We start from the raw sequence: 23687 nt of genomic DNA, 5'->3' as shown, positions 1-23687 counted from the left end.
AGTATCATTTAAGTTACATGTAAATATTTAATTTTTCTATATTGTAAGAAATGTTAGTTAATCTTCTTATCCATATAATTTAATTTATCTTTTAAAATAAAAGACATAAAAGCGTAAACAAATGGAAGCTAACGTAAAAGAGATCAAACTTTATCTAAAAAAAAGAGTAATCTAATTTAACAAAGATAAATAATCACAATTCCCACTCCTCATTTTTGGCTAACTTCCCTCACGTTACTCTTCACACACCCACGTCCCAACCCCCAAACTCCCTCCTCCCAGTCCCATTACACACTCCCTCACATATTCCCCCCACATATGGATCCCACAACGTCACTCCATTACACAAAGATTCTATTCATATAACACACATTTGCACTTGTTGGGGAGAAGAAAAAAGACAAAAGGCAGTAACCAAGGAAGATTCAAAAGACCAATTTGGTTGAGTTTTGAAGTTCCGTTTGTTGTTCGGAGTTCGTATAGTATGTTTTTTGCAGATATTCACAAGGAATTTGAAGGTTCATTTATGTTCTTTAAGTCCTACTTTGATATTTTTAAGTAAAGTTTGAATAGTATATTAAAGATGGATTAGTTTTATGTTGGTTGTCTTAAGTTCTACTTGAATTGTCAATCCCTTGATATCGTGTCTTTGGTCGAGACTTTGGATACTGTATTTTGGATATGTAATTATTTTATATCAGTAAGTTCACTTAAATTGACGGCACCTTTTATCACCATGTTTTAGTATATTTTTATTCGTTTGTAACTTTTTCTTTAAGAGATCATCAATTGACTAAGAATCAAGGATGGCGTTTTCGGGTAATACTCATATTGACCTATTAGAAATTCAAATTCGGGATCAACATGGTTAATGCAATACAATTGAAGCAGAACCAGATGGTGAACCATGGTATCGTGATATTAAACAGTTTCTAAAAATAAGAGAATATCCGGAACATGCTAATAGGGATCAAAAGAGAACTATTAGGAGACTCTCTAATGTTTTCTTTTTGAGTGGGGAAATCCTATACAAAAGAACTCCGGATTTGAATTTGTTGAGATGTGTGGATGCCAAAGAAGCTGAAATGATTATGAATGAGGTGCATTCGGGAGTTTGTGGTCCGCACATGAATGGATATGTTCTAGCAAAGAAAATCCTTCGGGCAGGATATTATTGACTTACTATGGAACGAGATTGCTTTCGTTTTATTCGCAAGTGCCACCAGTGTCAGATTCACATGATTTGATTCACTCGCCTCCTTCAGAGTTGTATCCTATGTCGGCTCCTTGTCCTTTTGTTTCTTGGGGAATGGACGTCATTGGCCCAATCGAGCCAAAAGTTTCAAATGGGCACAGATTCATCTTGGTTGCAAATGATTACTTCACCAAATGGGTGGAAGCTATTACATTGAAAGCAGTTACCAAGAAAGCAGTAGTAGACTTTATTCACTCCAACATCATCTGTCTTTTCGATATTCCAAAAATCATTATCACGTATAATGCTGCTAATTTGAATAGTCATTTGATGAAGGAGGTATGTGAACAATTTAAATATGAGCATCACAATTCTACTCCTTACAGGCCCAAAGCTAATGGAGCTGTTGAAGCTGCGAATAAGAACATCAAGAAGATTCTTAGGAACATGGTCCAAGGGTCTAGACCATGGTACGAGAAATTGCCTTTTGCTCTTTTGGGATACCGGACAACTTTTCGTACATCAGTTGGCGCAACGCCCTACTTATTGGTTTATGGCACTGAAGCGGTCATACCTGCTGAAGTTGAGATTCCCTCTCTCCGGAGCATTGTTGAAGCAGGGATAGAGGACACTGATTGGGTCAAGTCCCGATTGGAACAGTTAAGTTTGATTGATGAAAAGCGTTTGGCGACAGTTTGTTTTGGTCAGTTATACCAACAAAGAATGGCACGCGCTTACAATAAGAAAGTGCGCCCAAGACAATTCGAGGTAGGACAACTTGTTTTGAAATGTATCTTTCCGCACCAGGAAGAAGCAAAAGGAAAGTTCGCCCCGAATTGGCAAGGTCCTTACCTCATCAAGAAAGTATTGTCAAAAAGAGCTCTACACTTGGCAGATATAGAAGGAAAGGTGACTGATATATCCGTCAACGCAGATGCGGTCAATAGATATAAATCTGACGTGCCTCTGTTGAGGCATTTTTATACTTAGCATTCTCGGGTTGGGATGACGAAAGGCTATCATTCTCGCTACCCAAACACTGGTCAACCCTAGTTAGCCCTTTGAAGCCTTGTTTATATTTCTTTATTTTCCCCTCTTTTGGAACCAATGTACTTAATAAAAAAAATCAAATTGAAAAAACAATCATCATCAAAACAAGTTCATGTTCATTGAACTACGTCTGACCTGATTCCGAAAGGATACGTAGGCACCCTCACTCTGGGGTTCGGTCATACCAAAACAAAAATCCATATTTTCCCAGTATTCAAAGAATTTGGGGCATGATTTTATTTTATTTTTTTGACGGTTGTTCCGTCAAAATGGTTCCAAAAGTTGTTATTCAGTTTAATAGTTCTTTTTATCTTTCCCTGTTAAGACCTTCTGATCAGCTTTTGAGGGTGCTAAGTCTGTATACTACGGTGATGTCTCAGCCATTGAAGAAAGAAAAAATAAATGAGAGAGTCTTATTGGTGAAAACCTTCACGAGCACTATAAGGCAATGGCGAGTTGAGAGAAAGGCAAATGAGAGAGGTCAATTGGTGAAAACCCACAAAGGGCATCATTGATCGATTTAAGGCTTCGTACATCCCGACAAAAGCACGGTTAAGACAAAGAACCCAGTTTCAAAGTTAAGTTTACAACAGATTTCGAAAATTAGATGGTTCAAACGGATCAGGCATCCAGTCCAAAGTGCATGTCATGTTCATTGAAGTCAGTATATTTCCTCCAGATAAGTCCTTTCTTATTTTTTCCTCTGAAAGGGACACTTCTTGATTAAGTTGTAATACGTATTAGTTCACCTTCTTGTTTTCTTTCGCATTACTTTTTTTTTGAGTCTCTTTCAGTCTAACTTTGTCAAAGCAAAGCAAAGAAAAGGCTGCAAAATTGGTTACAGTTTAACCGTTATATAAAGCAAAGATTGCTGGGCATAAACCGTATGGGCAAAGGCATAAAGCAATCTGTGATTTTTTCCTGACGAACAAAAGGCTTGAAGGACTGAACAATGTTTAAGGGTCAACAAAAGTTACTCAGTTAAAAGTTGTTTTGGGAGCAAGGTTATTTGCACCATGAACACAAATGCTGATAGGCGCAAAATGGTTAGGTTTTGATGCGAGAAAGAAGATTGTCACGACCCAAAATTAACCCTCCGTAAGGTGTCGTGATGGCACCTAGTCTTTACGACTAGGTAAGCCTACTATTGCGAAAAATATAAAGGAAATGCAACATTTTAAGGATAAACATCATATTATAAATAGCCAAGAGTAGTACCACTCGGCATATACAAAATAATTTTCCGAGATCCGGAATATCACTAAGTCACAAGCTGCTATAATCTATGTAGCTCTATACAAAAGTCTGAGGATAATAAAGAAAGTATCTAGGCGAAGGAGTAGAAGGGGACTCCGAAGATCTGCGGACGCAAGCAGAAGTACCTTGAAGTCTCCTAGAATCAGCAGCACGTACTAACCCCGAGGCTGATAGCTCGTACCTAGATCTGCACACGAAAATATGAGAAGGGCATGAGTATACCACAATGGTACCCAGTAAGTGCCAAGCCTAACCTCGGTCGAGTAGTGACGAGGTCAGGTCAAGGCCCTACTGGAGTAAATATAATAAATTAAACAGTAAAAGATATAAGTAGAATTTACAGTAACACAGTTAAAGAAATTTTCAGAAATTTAACAGTTAAGGGAGCCCTAGGCACAAAACAAGATAAACACAGTGGAATATCTCTCGGGATACCGTCCCGTAGTTTCAAATGAATATGCAGTACAGGGGGATCTTCCGGAATATGTCAGTAGTCCCTAAGTAAATATGCAGTGCTGGGGGATCTCCCAGAATACGTCCGTAGTCCCAAAGTAAATATGTAGTACAGGGGAATCTCCTGGAATACGTCCGTAGTCCCAAAGTAAATATGCAGTACAGGGGGATCTCCCGGAGTACGTCCGTAGTCCCAAAGTAAATATGCAGTGCTGGGGGATCTCCCGGAATACGTCTGTAGTCCCAATTTAAATATGCAACGCAAGATGAAATGACAGGTATGACATCGAGTTGTACAGTTTATACTGGACACAGATAAGGCAAATAAGGACTTAACTGAACATGACGCACAGAATGTCAATTAGGCAGTTAAAATACGTAAGCATGCTTTTCTAGTCTAAACTACACAATTAAACATATTAGTACAATTAATAAGAGAAGCAATTTATGATTTAAAAAGGTTAAACATGATTTTTGCAATAATAGCCCGTGTACGTACTCGTCACCTCACGTACACGGCGCCCACACACCAAATAATATCAAGATATCCTAAGGGGAAAGTCCCCAACCCAAGGTTAGGCAAGCCACTTACCTCGAACCGCTCAAATCAACCTGATATCACGTTCTTTCCACGAGTATCCGACTCCAAATGGCCGGAATCTATTCAAAACAGTACAATACCATCAATACTCGCTAACGGAATGAATCCCACAAGAAAAACTACAAAATTAGGCCAAAACTCGAAATTGGCTCAAACCCGACCCCCGGGGCCCACATCTCGAAACCGGACAAAATTCATGAAACTAGGAAGCTCATTCACTCACGAGTCTAACCATATCAAATTTACTAAAATCCGACACCAAATGGTCCTCCAATCCACAATTCAAACTCCCAAATCCCTAGTCTCCAACTTCAAATTTCTACCTTAAATACACATTAACTAGGTGGGAAAATACATGGCAAGGCAAGATTATTGACCAAAAATAAGCACAAGGAATTTACCTCAAGTAATGCCTCGAAAATGCTCTCAAAATCGCCCTAACCCGAGTTTGCAAAGCCAAAAATGATAAAAACCGCGAAGCCCTTCGGTTTTAATCACTGCCCAGGTATTTCCGCACCTGCGGAACCTGGGCTCGCACCTGCGGGTGTGCTTGTGCGGAAAACATGTGCATCTGCACAACTCACTTACCCCCTCTGCCTTAGCACCTGCGATGAAAGGACCGCATCTGCGCCCTCGCGCCTGCAGAGTACCTTCCGCTTCTGCGCATCTTGCGCATGTGCGAACATCCTTGCGCATTTGCGGGCATCGCAGATGCGGAAACTTTCTCGCACTTTTGACCCCATGCCAACTCTCGATTTATCGCATCTGCGCTTCCATCTCCGCATGTGCGGTCCGCGCACCTGCGGTCTCTTTTCCGCAGGTGCAAAAACAACAGAACCAGCAAAGCTCAGAAATTCCTCTAAATCTAAGTTTTCACCCGTTAAGCATCTGAAACACACCCGAGGCCCCCGAGACCTTGACCAAACATACCAACCAATCCTAAAACACCATACAAACTTAGTCGAGCTCTCAAATCCCATCAAACAATGCTAGAATCACGAATCATCCTCCAATTCAAATTTAAAGAACTTGAAACTTCAAAATTCTACAACCTATGTCAAAACCTATCAAATCATGTCCGATTGACCTCAAATTTTGCGCACAAGTTATAATCAACATTACGGACCTACTCCAACTTTAAGAATCGGAAAACGACCCCGATACCAAAAATTTCACTACCGGCCCAAAACTCCAAAAATTCGACTTTCGCCATTTCAAGCCAAAATGAGCTACGAACCTCCAAAACACAATTCAGACACGCTCTTAAACCCAAAATCACCTAACGGAGCTAACGGAACCAACTAAATTCCATTCCGGAGTCGTCTTCATATAGTTCCGACTACGGTTCAAATCCTAGGACTTAAGCTCTCATTTAGGGACTAAGTATCCCAAAACATTCCGAAACTCAAAACCAATCATCCCGGCAAGTCACAATAGCAAAAAAAGATTTGGGGAAAGCAGTTAATAGGGGATCGGGGCTATTACTCTCAAAACAACCGGCCGGGTCGTTACATTCTCCCCCTCTTAAAACAATTGTTCGTCCTCGAACTATTATAAAGACATACCTGAAACTGTGAAAAGATGAGGGTACTGGCTGTGCATATCCTGCTCGGTCTCCCAAGTTGCCTCCTCGACCGGCTGACCCCTCCACTGGACCTTTACTGAAGTAATATTATTTAACCTGAGCTTCCTGACCTGCCTATCCAAAATGGCAACTGGCTCCTCAACATAAGATAGATCTTTGTCCAACTGGACTGAGCTGAAATCCAATACATGAGTCGGATCACCGTGATACTTCTGAAGCATGGACACGTGGAATACCGGGTGAACTCCTGCTAGGTTGGGAGGCAAGGCAAGCTCATAAGCAACATCCCTAACTCGCCACAATATCTCAAAAGGACCAATGAACCTCAGGCTCAGCTTGCCCTTCTTCCCGAACCTCATGACACCCTTCATAGGTGATACCCGAAGCAAGACCCGCTCACCAACCATAAATGCCAAATCACGAACCTTACAGTCTGCATAACTCTTCTGCCTGGACTGGGCTGTGAGAAGTCTCTCCTGAATCACCTTCACCTTATCCAGGGCATCCTGGACCAAATATGTACCCAACAATCGGGCCTCGCCCGGCTCAAAATATCTCATTGGGGACCGGCACCGCCTACCATACAAAGCCTCATACGGTGCCATCTGAATGTTGGACTGATAACTGTTGTTGTAAGCAAACTCTGCAAGTGACAAGTATCGGTCCCATGACCCTCCAAACTCCATCACACAGGCACGGAGCATATCCTCAAGAATCTAAATTGTGCGCTCGGACTGCCCGTCCGTCTGAGGGTGAAAGGTTGTGCTCAACTCCAACCTAGTACCCAACTCCTACTGTACAGCTCTCCAAAACTGTGATGTGAACTGTGTACCTCTGTCTGAAATGATGGATACTGGAATACCATGAAGGCGGACAATCTCTCTGATATAAATCTCAACCAACCTCTTCGAAGAGTATGTAGTCAGCACCGGAATGAAATGGGCTGACTTGGTCAGCCGATCCACGATCACCCAAATAGCATCGAACTTCCTCAAAGTCCGAGGAAGTCCAACCACAAAGTCCATGGTGATCCGCTCCCACTTACACTCTGGGATCTCCAACCTCTGAAGTAATCCACCCGGTCTCTGATGCTCATATTTAACATGCTGACAGTTGAGACACTTGGCCACAAACCCAACTATGTCCTTTTTCATTCTTCTCCACAAATAGTGCTGCCTCAAGTCCTGGTACATCTTCGCGGCACCCGGATGAATGGAGTACCGCGAGCTATGTGCCTCCTCAAGAATCAACTCCCGAAGCCTATCTACATTGGGCACACAGATCCGGCCATGCATCCTCATCACACCGTCATCACCAATAGTCACATCTCTGGCATCACCTCGCCGAACCCTGTCCTAAAGAACTAGAAGATGAGGATCATCATACTGGCGCTCCCTGATGCGGTCATAAAGAGAAAACCGAGCAACCACACAAGCTAATACCCAGCTAGGCTCTGAAATATCCAATCTCACGAACTGGTTGGCTAAGGCCTGAACATCCAAGGCTAAGGGCCTATCAGCTGCCGGAAGATATGCCAAACTCCCCAAACTCTCTGCCCGGCGACTCAAAGCGTCAGCCACTACATTGGCCTTCCTCGGGTGATATAATATAGTGATATCATAGTCTTTAAGTAGCTCCAACCACCTCCGCTGATGCAAATTAAGGTCCTTCTGCCTGGACAAGTACTGCAAACTCCGGTGATCAGTGTAAATCTCACAGGGAACACCGTACAAATAATGACGCCAGATCTTCAGGGCGTGAACAATAGCTGCTAACTCGAGATCATGAACTAGATAGTTCTTCTCATGCACCTTCAACTGTCTAGATGCGTAGGCAATCACCCTACCGTCCTGCATCAATACCGCTCCAAGGCCAATCCTCGAGGCATTACAATAGACAGTGTATGACCCTGAACCTGTAGGCAATACTAATACTGGGGTTGTAGTTAAAGCTGTCTTGAGCTTCTGAAAACTCTGCTCACACTCCTCGGTCCATCTGAACGGAGCACCCTTCTGGGTCAGCCTGGTCATAGGTGCTGCAATGGATGAAAATTCCTCCATAAAGCGACGGTAATACCCCGCCAAACCAAGGAAACTGCGGATCTCCGTAGCTGATGACGGTCTAGGCCAACTCTGCACTGCCTCCATCTTCTTCGGATCTACCTTGATCCCATCACAAGACACTATGTGGCCCAAGAATGCCACTGAATCAAGCCAGAATTCACACTTAGAAAATTTTGCATACAACCTCTTCTCCCTCAAAGTCTGAAGCACGGTCCTCAGGTGCTGCTCATGATCTTCCTGAGACCGGGAATATACCAGGATGTCGTCAATAAACACAATGATGAAGGAATCAAGATAGGGCCGGAATACACTATGCATCAAATGCATAAAGGCTGCTGGGGCATTGGTCAGCCCAAATGACATGACAAGAAACTCATAATGACCATATCTGGTCCTGAAAGCAGTCTTCGGGATATCCGGCTCCCGAATCTTCAACTGATGATAGCCAGAACGCAAGTCAATCTTGGAAAACACCCTGGCACCCTGTAACTGATCAAATAAATTATTAATGCGAGGCAAAGGATACTTGTTCTTCACTGTAACCTTGTTCAACTCTCTATAATCAATACACATACGCATAGAACCATCCTTCTTCTTCACAAATAAGACCGGAGCACCCCCAAGGTGATACACTGGGCCTGATGAAGCCCTTATAAAGCAACTCCTGCAACTGCTCCTTCAACTCAGGAAGAGCCATACGATATGGAGGAATAGAGATGGGCTGAGTGCCCGGCAACAAATTAATGCCAAAATCAATATCTCTGTCGGGCGGCATGCCCGGAATATCAGCTGGAAACACATCTGGAAGGTCCTTCACTACTGGAACTAACTTGACTGTAGGGGTATCAATACTGACATCTCTCACATAGGCCAAATACGCATCACACCCCTTCTCAACCATTCGTCGAGCTTTAAGAAATGAAACGACCCTGCGGGGAGTCTACTCTAAGGTACCTCTCCACTCTAATCTTGGCAAACCTGGCATAGTCAGCGTCACGATCTTAGCGTGACAATCAAGAATAGCATAATGGAGCGACAACCAGTCCATGCCCAAGATAACATCAAAATCTACCATACTGAAAAATAACAAATCGACTCTGATCTCAAAACCACTAAGAGCAATCAAACACGATCGATATACGTGGTCCACAACGAGAGAATCTCCCACGGGAGTAGATATATAAACAGTGGAACTCAATGAATCCCGAGATATCCCCAAATGTGGGGAAAAATAAGAAGACACATATGAATACGTAGAGCCTGGGTCAAATAATACTGATGCATCCCTATGATAGACGGGGACGATACTTGTGATAACTGAATCTGAAGCAACGGCCTCTAAACGGGCTAGAAGGGCATAGTACCTGGCCTGGCCTCCCCCTCTAGGGCGACCTCAACCTCCCCGACCTCCACCTCGAGCTGGCTGAGGAGGTGGGGTAGCAACTGGTGCTGGAAGAATGGCCGGAGAACCCGGTGGAGCACGTGGAGGCTGATAAGTCTGTGAAGGTGCACCCCTCCTGGCTCTGAGGCAATCTCTAACCAGGTGACGAGTGTCACCACACTCAAAACAACCTCTCAGAGGACACGGCGGCTGAGACTGACTCGGACCTGGCCGGTAATAGCACCTCGAGTAGGAGGTATAATGGATACTGGCAGTGCATAATAGGGCTCTTGAGGTCTAGGAGGAGCTGGGACACTGCTGGCTACTGGAAGAGCTGAATGAACAGTGCGACTCACAAAACCCCTACCATAGCATGCTGCTGGTGCACGAGCTCCTGAATAATGACCAGTCTCTCGAGACCTCTTGGCCTCTCTCTCCTCTCGATCACGGGCGAACATGCCCTCCACTCTCCTGGCAATGCTTACCGCCTGCTGATAAGTGATGTCCATCTCCAACTCCCTGGCCATACTGGTCCAAATACTGGGGTGGAGTCCCTCAATGAAGCGGCGAACCCTCTCTCTGATTGTAGCAACCAGAGCTGGTGCATGGCGAGCTAACCCACTGAAACAGACTGCATACTCCGACACAATCATAGAACCCTGATGCAACTGCTTGAACTCTGCACGCCAAGCATCCCTGAGGCTCTGAGGAACATACTCACGCAAGAACATCTCTGAAAAGTGAGTCTAAGTGAGTGAGGCTGCCTCGTCCGGACTACTCAGCTCATAGGCATGCCACCACTGATATGCTGCTCCCCTCACCTGGAAAGCGGTGAAAGAAACCCCACTCGTCTCCACAATGCCCATAGTGCGGAGAATACGATGACACTCCTCAAGAAAACCTAGAGCATCATCTGAAGCTAGTCCGTTGAATGTAGGTGGGTGGTACTTCTTGTACCTCTCAAGTCTGAGTCGCTCTGCCCCAGAAGCAGCTACCCTGATCTCATGCTGAACCGGAGCCACTAGGGGCATAGGAATATACTCTGGGGCCTGATCAACCCGGACCCTCTACTTAGGGGTGCGGGCTGCGGGAGTCTGTGCCCCTCCCCCGGCCTGAGATGTAGCGGGAGCTATCGGAAATAGTCCAGCCTGAGCCAGAGTGCTGAACATGCTCAAGAACTGAGCTAAAGTCTCCTGGAGGGCTGGAGTAGCAATAGGGATCTCTGGCACTGGCCCTCCAGCTGGAGCTGCTGGGGGATCCTCTAACGCAGCTCTCGCAGGTGCTCAGACTGCACCGCGTGGTCGTCTTCTACCCTGACCCCGGCCTCTGGTGGCTCTGGCAGGGGGCTCGGGTGCCTGATCGTCGGTCCTCCCATTGCGGGTCCTCACCATCTGTGAGAAAGAATAGAATAGAATCTTAGATTATTTTTTTTTTGGTGTCAATAACTAGCACGATAAGGAAATCAAAGAAATGTGATTGTTCTTAACAGTTACATAGCCTCCCGAAGATAAGTACGGACATCTCCGCACCGATCCGCGAGACTCTAATAAACCGGCTTGTGACTCGCGACTCCTACGAACCTAGTGCTCTGATACCAACTTGTCACGACCCCAAATTAACCCTCCGTAAGGTGTCGTGATGGCACCTAGTCTTTACGACTAGGTAAGCCTACTATTGTGAAAAATATAAAGGAAACGCAACATTTTAAGGATAAAAATCATATTATAAATAGCCAAGAGTAGTACCACTCGGCATATACAAAATATTTTCCCAAGACCTGGAATATCACTAAGTCACAAGTTGCTATAATCTATGTAGCTCTATACAAAAGTCTGAGGATAATAAAGAAAGTATCTAGGCGAGGGAGTAGAAGGGGACTCCGAAGATCTGCGGACGCAAGCACAAGTACCTTGAAGTCTCCTAGAATTAGCAGCACGTACTAACCCCGAGGCTAATAGCTCGCACCTGGATCTGCACACGAAAACATGTGCAGGGAAGGGCATGAGTATACCATAATGGTACCCAGTAAGTGCCAAGCCTAACCTCGGTCGAGTAGTGACGAGGTCAGGTCAAGGCCCTACCGGAGTAAATATAATAAATTAAACAGTAAAAGATATAAGTAGAATTTACGAAAACACAGTTAAAGAAATTTTTGAAAATTTAACAGTTAAGGGAGCCCTCGGCTCAAAACAAGGTAAACATAGTGGAAAATCTCTCGGGATACCGTCCCGTAGTTTCAAATGAATATGCAACACAGGGGGAACTCCCGGAATACGTCCGTAGTCCCAAAGTAAATATGCAGTGCTGGGGGATCTCCCGGAATACGTCTGTAGTCCCAAAGTAAATATGCAGTACAGGGGGATCTCCTAGAATACGTCCGTAGTCCCAAAGTAAATATGCAGTACAGGGGGATCTCCCGGAATACGTCTGTAGTCCCAATTTAAATATGCAACACAAGATGAAATGACAGGTATGACATCGAACCTGCGGGTGCGCTTATGCGGAAAAACGTGCGCATCTGCGCAACTCACTTACCCCCTTTGCCTTCGCACCTGCGACGAAAGGGCCGCATCTGCGCCCTCGCGCCTGCGGAGTCCGTTTCACTTCTGCGCATCATGCGCATGTGCGAACATCTTTGCGCATTTGCGGGCATTGCAAATGCGGAAACTTCCTCGCACCTGCGACCCCAGGCCAACTCTCAATTTATCGCATCTGCGCTTCCATCTCCGCATGTGCGGCTCGCGCACCTGCGGTCTCTTTTCCGTAGATGCGAAAACACGAGAACCAGCAAAGCTTAGAAATTCCTCTAAGTCCAAGTTTTCACCCGTTAAGCATCCGAAACACACCCGAGACCCCCGGGACCTTGACCAAATATACCAACCAATCCTAAAATACCATACGAACTTAGTCGAGCTCTCAAATCCCATCAAACAATGCTAGAATTACGAATCACCCTCCAATTCAAACTTAAAGAACTTGAAACTTCAAAATTCTACAACTGATGTCGAAACCTAACAAATCACATCCGATTGACCTCAAATTTTGCGCACAAGTTATAATCAACATTACGAACCTACTCCAACTTTCGGAATTGGAAAACGACCCCGATACGAAAAATTCCACTGCCGGCCCAAAACTCCAAAAATTCGACTTTCGCCATTTCAAGCCTAAATGAGCTATGAACCTCCAAAATACAACCTGGACACGCTCCTAAATCCAAAATCACCTAACGGAGCTAACGGAACCGACAGAATTCCATTCTAGAGTCGTCTTCACATAGTTCCGACTACGGTCCAAATCCTACGGCTTAAGCTCTCATTTAGGGACTAAGTGTCAAAAAATACTCCGAAACTCAAAACCAATCATTCCGACAAGTCACAATAGCAGAAAAAAATTTGGGGAAAGCAGTTAATAGGGGATTGGGGCTATTACTCTTAAAACGACCGGCCGGGTCGTTACAAAGATCTTCAAAAAGTAAAGACAGAGCCTTTCGACAATTTGTACGACCATTGACATAGTCAGTTTTTCTAAAAAGTGTAATGGACGCAAGGTCAAGTAGCCTAAGAAATCAAGGCCACAAACTTACCACCATTTTAAAACTAACGAATTTTTCTTTGTTCATAACAGGAACAGAACAATTATAGGAAACGGTTCGTGAAAAGACGAACACCACCAAGTGAAGTTCTCAAATCCTTAGTTTTCTTCCAATATACATGTAATCATGTTATTCTTAGTTTTATTATAGGTAATCAATACCCTATCTTCAACACAGGGTACCACAGCCCCTGGTTGCATTTCTTGTTGCAAACATAGGGTACGACATTCCCTAGTAGCATCTCAGAATGCCACGAGCCTAATTTTATTCCCAATATAAGGTACGACATTCCCTAGTAGCGTCTTATGAGTGCCTTGAACCTCATCTTATTGCCAACAAAGGATACTACATCCCTTGACTGCATTATGTTTTACCAACATAGGGTACGACATTCCCTAGTAGCATCCTAGAGTGCCACGAGCCTCATTTTATTGTCAACACAGGGTACTACATCCCCTGATTGCCTTCCTTCTTGTTAACAAAGGGTACGACATCCCTTATATTTAAAAAAAAAGGGATGCAAAGCCCATTTCTTTTTCAATTCTTTATTTCTGCAATAGCACAGATAGTTTATTGTATTTCAATAACTCACAAAAATTTCCTAGTACAAACTAGGGCAGAAAGTTTTTGTTTGTTTTGTTTGTTTGTGTTGGCTTGTAGGTTTTTCTGCAAAGTACAGATTGGATGTGCAAGAAAAGATTCCAGCTCTCGCCAGAGAAAGTGGAACGTTTGATCTCAATACCAGCCGAACCAGCTTTGACATAATGCATGCAGAGACATGGGATCTCAAGATCCATCTTCTCATCATCTGATCAAGAAACATGCCTATGAGATTATTTTCTAGTAAGTTGCATCGAGAACATCAAGTTTCATTCTAAAGTCAATAGGAGAAGCAACTCAAGAATCAAGACAATACTCCATATGATATTTAGATAGGAATTTTGTAACTCTTAAATTTCAAGATAAGTAATTTTCTTTTTATTTTGATGTAATAGTAGGAACCGCGGATCGGAATCTCGACGGAACTTCGCTCGACTCTCCATCTAAGCATACTCTATCAGTTATTTTCTCTTGAACTACACGTAACTTGATTCCATTATAACCCGGAATATGTAGGATGCCTAAAACCAAGGCTCGGTCGCATCTTTTTCTTTTATCTTCTTTTCCTTTTCAAATAATAGTGAGGTCAAAAATTAGTCACCTTGTTCATTTTCTTTGCCTGAAAACTCTTCATGTTTCCAAGCAAAGAGGGGCATGCTGTGAACAACTAATTTTTGACCACACCCAAATTTTATACTATTTTAGCGTAAATATTTAGTTTAGGTCTAATCTTAATATCTTAAACTTTGATCTTACTATTAAAAACAAATACTACAAAAAACTCTCTCTCTCTCTCTCTCTCTCTCTCTCTCTCTCACACACACACACACACACACACACATATATATATATATATATATATATATATATAATATGTATATGATTTTGTTTTTATTATTAGAATTTTAATAAGTAAGCTATAGAATTTTTCTTAGTATCATTTAAGTTACATGTAAATATTTAATTTTTCTATATTGTAAGAAATGTTGGTTAATCTTCTTATCCTTATAATTTAATTTATCTTTTAAAATAAAAGACAAAAAAGGGTAAACAAATGGAAGCTAACGTAAAAGAGATCAAACTTTATCTCAAAAAAAAAAAGTAATCTAATTTAACAAAGATAAATAATCACAATCCCCACTCCCCATTTTTGGCTAACTTCCCTCACGTTACTCTTCACACACCCACGTCCCAACCCCCAAATTCCCTCCTCCCAGCCCCATTACCCACTCCCTCATATATTTCCCCCACATATCGATCCCACAACCCCACTCCATCACACAAAAATTCTATACATATAACACACATTTGCACTTGCTGGGGAGAAGAAAAAAGACAAAAGGCAGTAACAAGGCAAGATTCAAAAGATCAATTTGGTTGCGTTTTGAAGTTCCGTTTGTTATTCGGAGTTCGTATAGTATGTTTTCTGCAGATATTCACAAGAAATTTGAAGGTTCGTTTATGTTCTTTAAGTCCTACTTTGATATTTTTAAGTAAAGTTTGAATAGTATATTAAAGATGGATTAGTTTTATGTTGGTTGTCTTAAGTTCTACTTGAATTGTCAATCCCTTGATATCGTGTCTTTGGTCGAGACTTTGGATACTATATTTTGGATATGTAATTATTTTATCTCAGTAAGTTCACTTAAATTGACGGCACCTTTTATCACCATGTTTTATTATATTTTTATTTGTTTGTAACTTTTTCTTTAAGAGATCATCAATTGACTAAGAATCAAGGATGACGTTTCAGTTTTTATGAAACTGAGGCATTGAATAATTTATTTTTAGTTAATTGTCTAGTCTTAGGAATATGTTAATAATTATGAATATTTCACTATTGGAAAGAAGGAAGAAGTAATATGTTCTAGTCTTCGTGTGAGACAGATTTAGTTTTGTTTTAAAAAAAAAAATTCTCTCAAGTGGCAAATGATATTCAATCGCGATTAAATTCAAATCTGATAAGAATTCCGTTACTAACTAAATTTTATTTTGAAAGTTTAAATCATGTTTCTAGTCTTAGGAATTCATTTACGTTTTAAAAGAAGTTGTCATATTCTTTCTATATGAATCCAGTAGCATATATATATTTGTCTTGGGTCGTAGTGATCTTCTAAAGAATGGTCACTTATTGAAAGGTAAATCAATTTTACGTTAATAGTTCATATTCATTTAGGGGTGCAAATAAATTTGTTGAGTACAGTTCTTTTTCCCATAGGGTGCTGGTTCATTTCAATTTTATTTTATTTATTTATTTATTTTGTGCTTGTATTATACTTTTTTTTTTGATAATTCTTAAAACTGTTTAGAGTGGGCTAGATGAGGGTAGTATTAAATAGGCCATAAACTATAATAATATTTTTCTAAGTGTAGTAAGTTTCTTTTATATTAAAAAAAATTCTTCTTTGAGTATACGTTTACAATTATTAACTACTTGGCCATGAAAACTAAAAAAATAAAAATTCAAGTGTTAATATTAGTAGGAATACTTTAAAGAAAATCACGTTTTCGGTATCAAATTCTTCAAGTTTTAATTTTACTGTAAATTATTTCAGTATAACGTTAGCTATCTTAAATTAGTCTAAGAATGTAGATTCTTTTTTTTTTGTCTCTTCGTTATATAAATTTCATTTGACTCTCTGTTAGCATAAATATTTTTCTTTGCAAATAAATCGGGTGTTTAAGGCTAAGCTATTAAATAGATTTCTTTCTCATTCCCACAGAGGATGGGGTCATAAAGAATATAACTAATTAGGTATAGACATATTTTCAAGGCCTCTTAATAGAAAATAATTATAAGTAAGAGAGAGAGAAAGAGCGAAATGAGTAAGAACTAATTTAAGACTCCTTGTAGTAAGTAAAAATAAAATATATATATATAAATATATATATATATATATATATATATATATATATAAATGTCTCGGATAAAAAAAGATAGATAAATGGAATAATCTAAATACACTTGTATGCTTTAGCCGCGTGTTAACCAATCAATTATCATGATTATGTACACGTTCGCGTGACATAATTACGATTTTCCAAATTAAAGGCAAAGTAAGAGTTCGCGCAACTTTGATAAAACAATCTTAAAAATAATAAAATGGTATTAATTGTATACACGTCTGCGTGACATGATTCATGACACATCAAACAAAACGAATACATGTACGCGTGATTCGTTTCAAGATAATTTCATAATTATAAATAATCAAGCAATTAAAAGCGATTTAAGATAAAAGTGCACAAAGTTCCCTAGAACCTAAAATATCCAGAATTAGTTAAGCCAGGTATAATTATTAAAGCGACCGTGCTAGAATCACGGAACTCGGGAGTGTCTCACACCTTCTTCCGGGTTAACAGAATTCCTTACTCGATCTTCTGTGTTTCGCAGAATTAAACAGAGTCAATTTCCTTGAATTGGGATTTTAAAATGAATGGTGACTTGGGACACCGTAAACATTTATTCCAAGTGGAGATTCTGAATCTAATAAATAATCCCATTTCGATTAATATCACTTAAATTGGAAAAACTTCCTATCCCTAGAGAAAAAGGAGGTGTGACAGGGCCTTGACCTAACCTCGTCACTATTCGACCGAGGTTAGGCTTGGCACTTACTGGGTATCATTGTGGTGTACTCATTCCCTTCCCTGCACATATTTTCGTGTACAGATCCAGGTGCGAGCTATCAGCCTCGGGGTTAGTGCGTGATGCTGATTCTAGGAGACTTCAAGGTACTACTGCTTGCGTCCGCAGATCTTCGGAGTCTCCTTCTATTCCCTCGCCTAGAGACTTTCTTTATTATCTTCATACTTTTGTATAGAGCTACATAGATTATAGCAGCTTGTGACTTAGTGATATTCTGGGTCTCGGAAAATTATTTTGTATATGCCGAGTGGTACTACTCTTGGCTATTCACAATATGCTGTTTATCTTTAAAATACTGTGTTTTCTTTATATTTTTTGTAATATTAGGCTTACCTAGTCGTAAAGACTAGGTGCTATCACGACACCTTACGGAGGGCTAATTTGGGTCGTGACACATTGGTATTAGAGCACTAGGTTCATAGGAGTCACGAGTCACAAGCCGGTTTATTAGAATCTCGCGGATCAGTACGGAGACGTCCGTACTTATCTTCGGGAGGCTATATAACTGTTAAGAACAATCATATTTCTTTGATTTCCTTGTCGTGTGAGTTATTGACACCAAAAAAATTCTAAGATTCTATTCTATTCTTTCTTAAAGATAGTGAGGACCCGTACTGGAAGGACCGATTATCAGGCACCCGAGCCCCCTGCCAGAGCCTCTAGAGGCTGGGGTCGGGGTAGAAGACGACCATGCGGTGCAGCCCGAGCACCTGCGAGAGCTGCGTCAGAGGAGCCCCCAGCAGTTCCAGCTGGAGGGCCAGCACCGGAGATCCCTATTGCTACTCCAGCCCTCCTGGAGACTTTAGCTCAGTTCATGAGCATGTTCAGCACTCTGGCTCAGGCTCGACTATTTTCGATAGCTCCCGCTACATCTCAGGCCGGGGGAGGGGCACTGACTCCCGCAGCCCGCACTCCTGAGCAGAGGTCCAGGTTGATCAGGCCCCAGAGTAAATTCCTATGCCCCCAGTGGCTCCGGTTCAGCATGAAATCAGGGTAGCTGCTTTTGAGGCAGAGCAACTCAAACTTGAGAGGTACAAGAAGTACCACCCATCTACTTTCAGCGGACTAGCTTCAGATGATGTTCTGGGTTTTCTTGAGAAGTGTCATCGTATTCTCCGCACTATGGGCATTGTGGAGACGAGTGGGGTTTCGTTCACCGCTTTCCAGCTGAGGGGATCAGCATATCAGTGGTGGCGTGCCTATGAGCTGAGTAGTCCAGACGAGGCGGCCTCACTCACTGGGACTCAGTTTTCAGAGATGTTCTTACGTGAGTATGTTCCTCAGAGCCTCAGGGATGCTTGGCGCACAGAGTTTGAGCAGTTGCGTCAGGGTGCTATGACTGTGTCGGAGTATGCAGTCTGTTTCAGTGAGTTAGCTTGCCATGCACCGGCTCTGGTTGCTACAGTCAGAGAGAGGGTTCGTCGTTTCATTGAGGGACTCCACCCTAGTATTCGGACCAGTATGGCCAGAGAGTTGGAGATGGACATCACTTATCAGCAGGCAGTGAGCATTGCCTGGAGAGTGGAGGGCATGTTTGCCCGGGACAGAGAGAAGAGAGAGGCCAAGAGGTCTCGAGAGACTGGTCATTATTCAGGAGCTCGTGCACCAGCAACACGCTATGGTAGGGGTTTTGTGAGTCGCCCTGTTCATTCAGCTCTTCCAGCAGCCAGCGGTGTTCCAGCTCTACTTAGACCTCAGGAGCCCTATTATGCACCGCCAGTATCCAGCATGCCTCCTACTCGAGGTGCTATTACCGGCCAGTCCAGTAGGCCAGGTCCGAGTCAGTATCAGTCGTCGCGTCCTCCGATAAGTTATTTTGAGTGTGGTGACACTCGTCACCTAGTTAGAGATTGCGCCAGAGCCAGGAGAGGTGCACCTTCACAGACTTATCAGCCTCCACATGCTCCACCGGGTCCTCCGGCCATTCTTCCAGCACCAGCTGCCACCCCACCTCCTCAGTCAGCTCGAGGTGGAGGTCACCCTAGAGGGGGAGGCCAGACCAGGTATTATGCCTTTCCAGCCCGTTCAGAGGCCGTTGCTTCAGATTCAGTCATCACAAGTATTGTCCCTATCTGGCATAGGGGTGAATCAGTATTATTTGACCCAGGCTCTACGTATTCATATGTGTCTTCTTATTTTGCTCCACATTTGGGGATATCTCGAGATTCTTTGAGTTCCCCTGTTTATGTATCTACTCTCGTGGGAGATTCTCTCGTTGTGGACCGCGTATATCGGTCGTGTTTGATTGCTCTTAGTGGTTTTGAGACCATAGCCGATTTGTTATTACTCAGTATGGTAGATTTTGATGTTATCTTGGGCATGGACTGGTTGTCGCCCTATTATGCTATTCTTGATTGTCACGCTAAGATCGTGACGCTGGCTATGCCATGCGTGCCGAGATTAGAGTGGAGAGGTACCTTAGAGTATACTTCCCGCGGGGTCATTTCATTTCTTAAGGCTCAGTGAATGGTTGAGAAGGGGTATGATGCGTATTTGGCCTATGTGAGAGATGTCAGTATTGATACCCCTACAGTTGAGTCAGTTCCAGTAGTGAAGGACTTTCTAGATGTGTTTCCAGCTGATCTTCCGGGCATGCCGCCCGACAGAGATATTGATTTTGGCATTGATTTGTTGCCGGGCACTCAGCCCATCTCTATTTCTCCATATCGTATGGCTCCTCTTGAATTAAAGAAGTTGAAGGACCAGTTACAGGAATTGCTTGATAAGGGCTTCATTCGGCCCAGTGTGTTACCTTGGGGTGCTCCTGTCTTATTTGTGAAGAAGAAGGATGGTTCTATGCGATGTGTATTGATTACCGCCAGTTGAATAAAATCACAGTGAAGAACAGGTATCCATTGCCTCGTATTGATGGCTTATTTGATCAGTTACAGGGTGCCAAAGTGTTTTCCAAGATTGACTTACATTCAGGTTATCATCATTTGAAGATTCGTGAGTCGGATATCCCGAAAACTGCTATCAGGACTAGATATGGTCACTATGAGTTTCTTGTCATGTCATTTTGGCTGACCAGTGCCCCAGTAGCCTTTATGCATTTGATGCACAGTGTGTTCCAGCCTTATCTTAATTCCTTTGTCATTGTGTTTATTGACGACATCCTGGTATATTTTCGGTCTCGGGAAGATCATGAGCAGCACTTGAGGACCGTGCTTCAGACTTTGAGGGAGAAGAAATTGTATGCAAAATTTTCTAAGTGTGAATTCTGGCTTTATTTAGTGGCATTCTTGGGCCACATAGTGTCTTGTGATGGGATCAAGGTAGATCCGAAGAAGGTGGAGGCAGTGCAGAATTGGCCTAGACCGTCATCGGCTACAGAGATTCGTAGTTTCCTTGGTTTGGCGGGGTATTACCGTCGCTTTGTGGGGGGATTTTCATCCATTGCAGCACCTATGACCAGGCTGAGCCAGAAGGGTGCTCCGTTCAGGTGGACCGAGGAGTGTGAGGAGAGCTTTCAGAAGCTCAAGACAGCTTTGACTACAGTCCTAGTATTAGTATTGCCTACAAGTTCGGGGTCCTACACTGTCTATTGTGATGCCTCGAGGACTGGCCTTGCAGCGGTATTGATGCAGGACAGTAGGGTGATACGCGTCTAGACAGTTGAAGGTGCATGAGAAGAATTATCCGGTTCATGATCTCGAGTTAGCAGCTATTGTTCACGCCCTGAAGATCTGGCGTCATTATTTGTACGGTGTTCCCTCTGAGATTTACACTGATCACCGAAGTTTGCAGCACGTATTCAGCCAGAAGGACCTTAATTTGTGTCAGTGGGGGTGGTTGGAGCTACTTAAAGACTATGATATCACTATATTATACCACCCGGGGAAGGCCAATGTAGTGGCCGACGCCTTGAGTCGCCGGGCAGAGAGTTTGGGGAGTTTGGCATATCTTCCGGCAGCTGAGAGGCCCTTAGCCTTGGATGTTCAGGCCTTAGCCAGTCAGTTCGTGAGATTGGATATTTCAGAGCCTGGCCGGGTATTAGCTTGTGTGGTTGCTCGGTCTTCTCTTTATGACCATATCAGGAGCGCCAGTATGATGATCCCCATCTTCTAGTTCTTCAGGACAGGGTTCGGTGAGGTGATGCCAGAGATGTGACTATTGGTGATGACGGTGTGATAACGATGCAGGGTCAGATCTGTGTGCCTAATGTAGATGGGCTTCGGGAGTTGATTCTCGAGGATGCCCACAACTCGCAGTACTCCATTCATCCCGGTGTCGCGATGATGTACCAGGATTTGAGACAGCACTACTGGTGGAGGAGGATGAAGAAGGATATAGTTGGGTTTGTGGCCAAGTGTCTCAACTGTCAGCAGGTCAAATATGAGTACCAGAGGCCGGGTGGATTACTTCAGAGGCTAGATATCGCAGAGTGGAAGTGGGAGCGGATCACCATGGACTTTGTAGTTGGACTTCCACGGACTTTGAGAAGGTTCGATGCTATTTGGGTGATCGTGGATCGGCTGACCAAGTAAGCTCATTTTATTCCAGTGTTGACCACTTAATCTTCTGAGAGGTTGGCTGAGATATATATCGGAGAGATTGTCCGCCTTCATGGTATTATAGTATCCATCATTTCAGACAGAGGTACATAGTTCACATTACGGTTTTGGAGAGCCGTACAGCAGTAGTTGGGTACTAGGGTGGAGTTGAGCATAGCCTTTCACCCTCAGATGGATGGGCAATCCGAGCGCACGATTTAGATTCTTGAGGATATGCTCTGTGCCTGTGTGATGGAGTTCGGAGGGTCATGGGACCAATACTTGCCACTTGCAGAGTTTGCTTACAACAACAGTTACCAGTCCAGCATTCAGATGGCACCGTATGAGGCTTTGTATGGTAGGCGGTGCCGGTCCCCAGTGGGATGGTTTGAGCCGGGCGAGGCCCGATTGTTGGGTACAGATTTGGTCCAGGATGCCCTGGATAAGGTGAAGGTGATTCAGGAGAGACTTCGCACAACCCAATCCTTGCATAAGCGTTATGCAGATCGGAAGGTTCGTGACTTGGCATTTATGGTTAGTGAGCGGGTCTTGCTTCGGGTATTGCCTATGAAGGGCGTCATGAGATTCGGAAAGAAGGACAAGCTAAGCCCGAGGTTCATTGGTCTTTTTGAGATATTCCGGAGAGTTGGGGAGGTTGCTTATGAGCTTGCCTTGCCTCCCAACCTAGCAGGAGTTCGCCCGGTATTCCACGTGTCTATGCTCCGGAAGTATCACGGTGATCCGACTTATGTATTGGATTTCAGCTCAGTCCAGTTGGACAAAGATCTATCTTATGTTGAGGAGCCAGTAGCCATTTTGGACAGGCAGGTCAGAAAGCTCAGGTCAAAGAATATTACTTCAGTAAAGGTCCAGTGGAGGGGTCAGCCGGTCGAGGAGGCGACTTGGGAGACCGAACAGGATATGCGCAGTCAGTGCCCTCATCTTTTCACAGTTTCAGGTATGTCTTTATACTCGTTCGAGGACGAATAATTGTTTTAAGATGGGGAGGATGTAACGACCCGGCCAGTCGTTTTGAGAATTAGAGCCCTGATCCCCTAATATCTGCTTTTCCCATATTTGTTTCTGCTTTTGGGATTTGCCGGAGTGTTTGGTTATTGAATTCGGAGAGTTTTGGGACACTTAGTCCCTAGTTGTGAGTTTAAGCCTTAGAGTTTGGACCGTAGTCGAAACTGTATGAAGACGGATTCGGAATGGAATTCCGTCGACTTCGTTAGCTCCGTTGAGTGATTTTGGTGTTAGGAGCACGTCCAGAATATGTTTTGGAGGGCTGTAGTAGATTTAGGCTTGAATTGGCGGACGTTAGTTTTTCGCCGATTTCGGGCGATAGTGAAAATTTTGATATCGAGCTAGGAATAGAATTCTGAAAGCGGTTGTAGGTTCGTAGTGTCAGTTGTGACCTATGTATACAATTTGAGGTCATTCGGACTAGATTTAATGTGGTTCGGCGTCATTTGTAGAATTCGGAAAATTTTAAATTCTTAGGCTTGAATCTGTGCTTAATTCATGATTTTGCTGTTGTTCGATGTAGTTTGAAGGCTCGACTAAGTTCGTATGGAATGAATTTGGATGTGTTTCGGATGCTTAACAGAATGAATTTGGACTTAAGAAAAATCTGGTGCCTTTGCTGGTTCTGGTGTTTCGCACCGGCGGAAGGGAGGTCGCAGGTGCGAGAGCCACAGATGCGGAGGGGGTGCGCAGATACGGAACTGGTGGGGCTGGTGATGGAGCGCAGGTGCACAAGTTT

The 23687-nt window shown here is 43.2% G+C and overlaps 1 protein-coding gene across 1 annotated transcript; it reads left to right on the top strand.

Annotated features, from left to right (window-relative positions):
- Positions 1-1525: 1525 nt before the first annotated feature.
- Positions 1526-13992, top strand: LOC142167955 (uncharacterized). Its single transcript, XM_075228596.1, has 2 exons — positions 1526-1898; positions 13841-13992. The coding sequence occupies exons 1-2, from the start codon at positions 1526-1528 to the stop codon at positions 13990-13992; spliced, it is 525 nt and encodes a 174-aa protein (XP_075084697.1).
- Positions 13993-23687: the final 9695 nt, after the last annotated feature.

The sequence above is a fragment of the Nicotiana tabacum genome, chromosome 13 (genome assembly GCF_000715075.1).
Source record: "Nicotiana tabacum cultivar K326 chromosome 13, ASM71507v2, whole genome shotgun sequence".
Lineage (NCBI taxonomy): Eukaryota > Viridiplantae > Streptophyta > Magnoliopsida > Solanales > Solanaceae > Nicotiana > Nicotiana tabacum.
The sequence above is the reverse complement of the archived record's forward strand: the minus strand, read 5'-3'. Positions and strand labels throughout refer to the sequence as shown.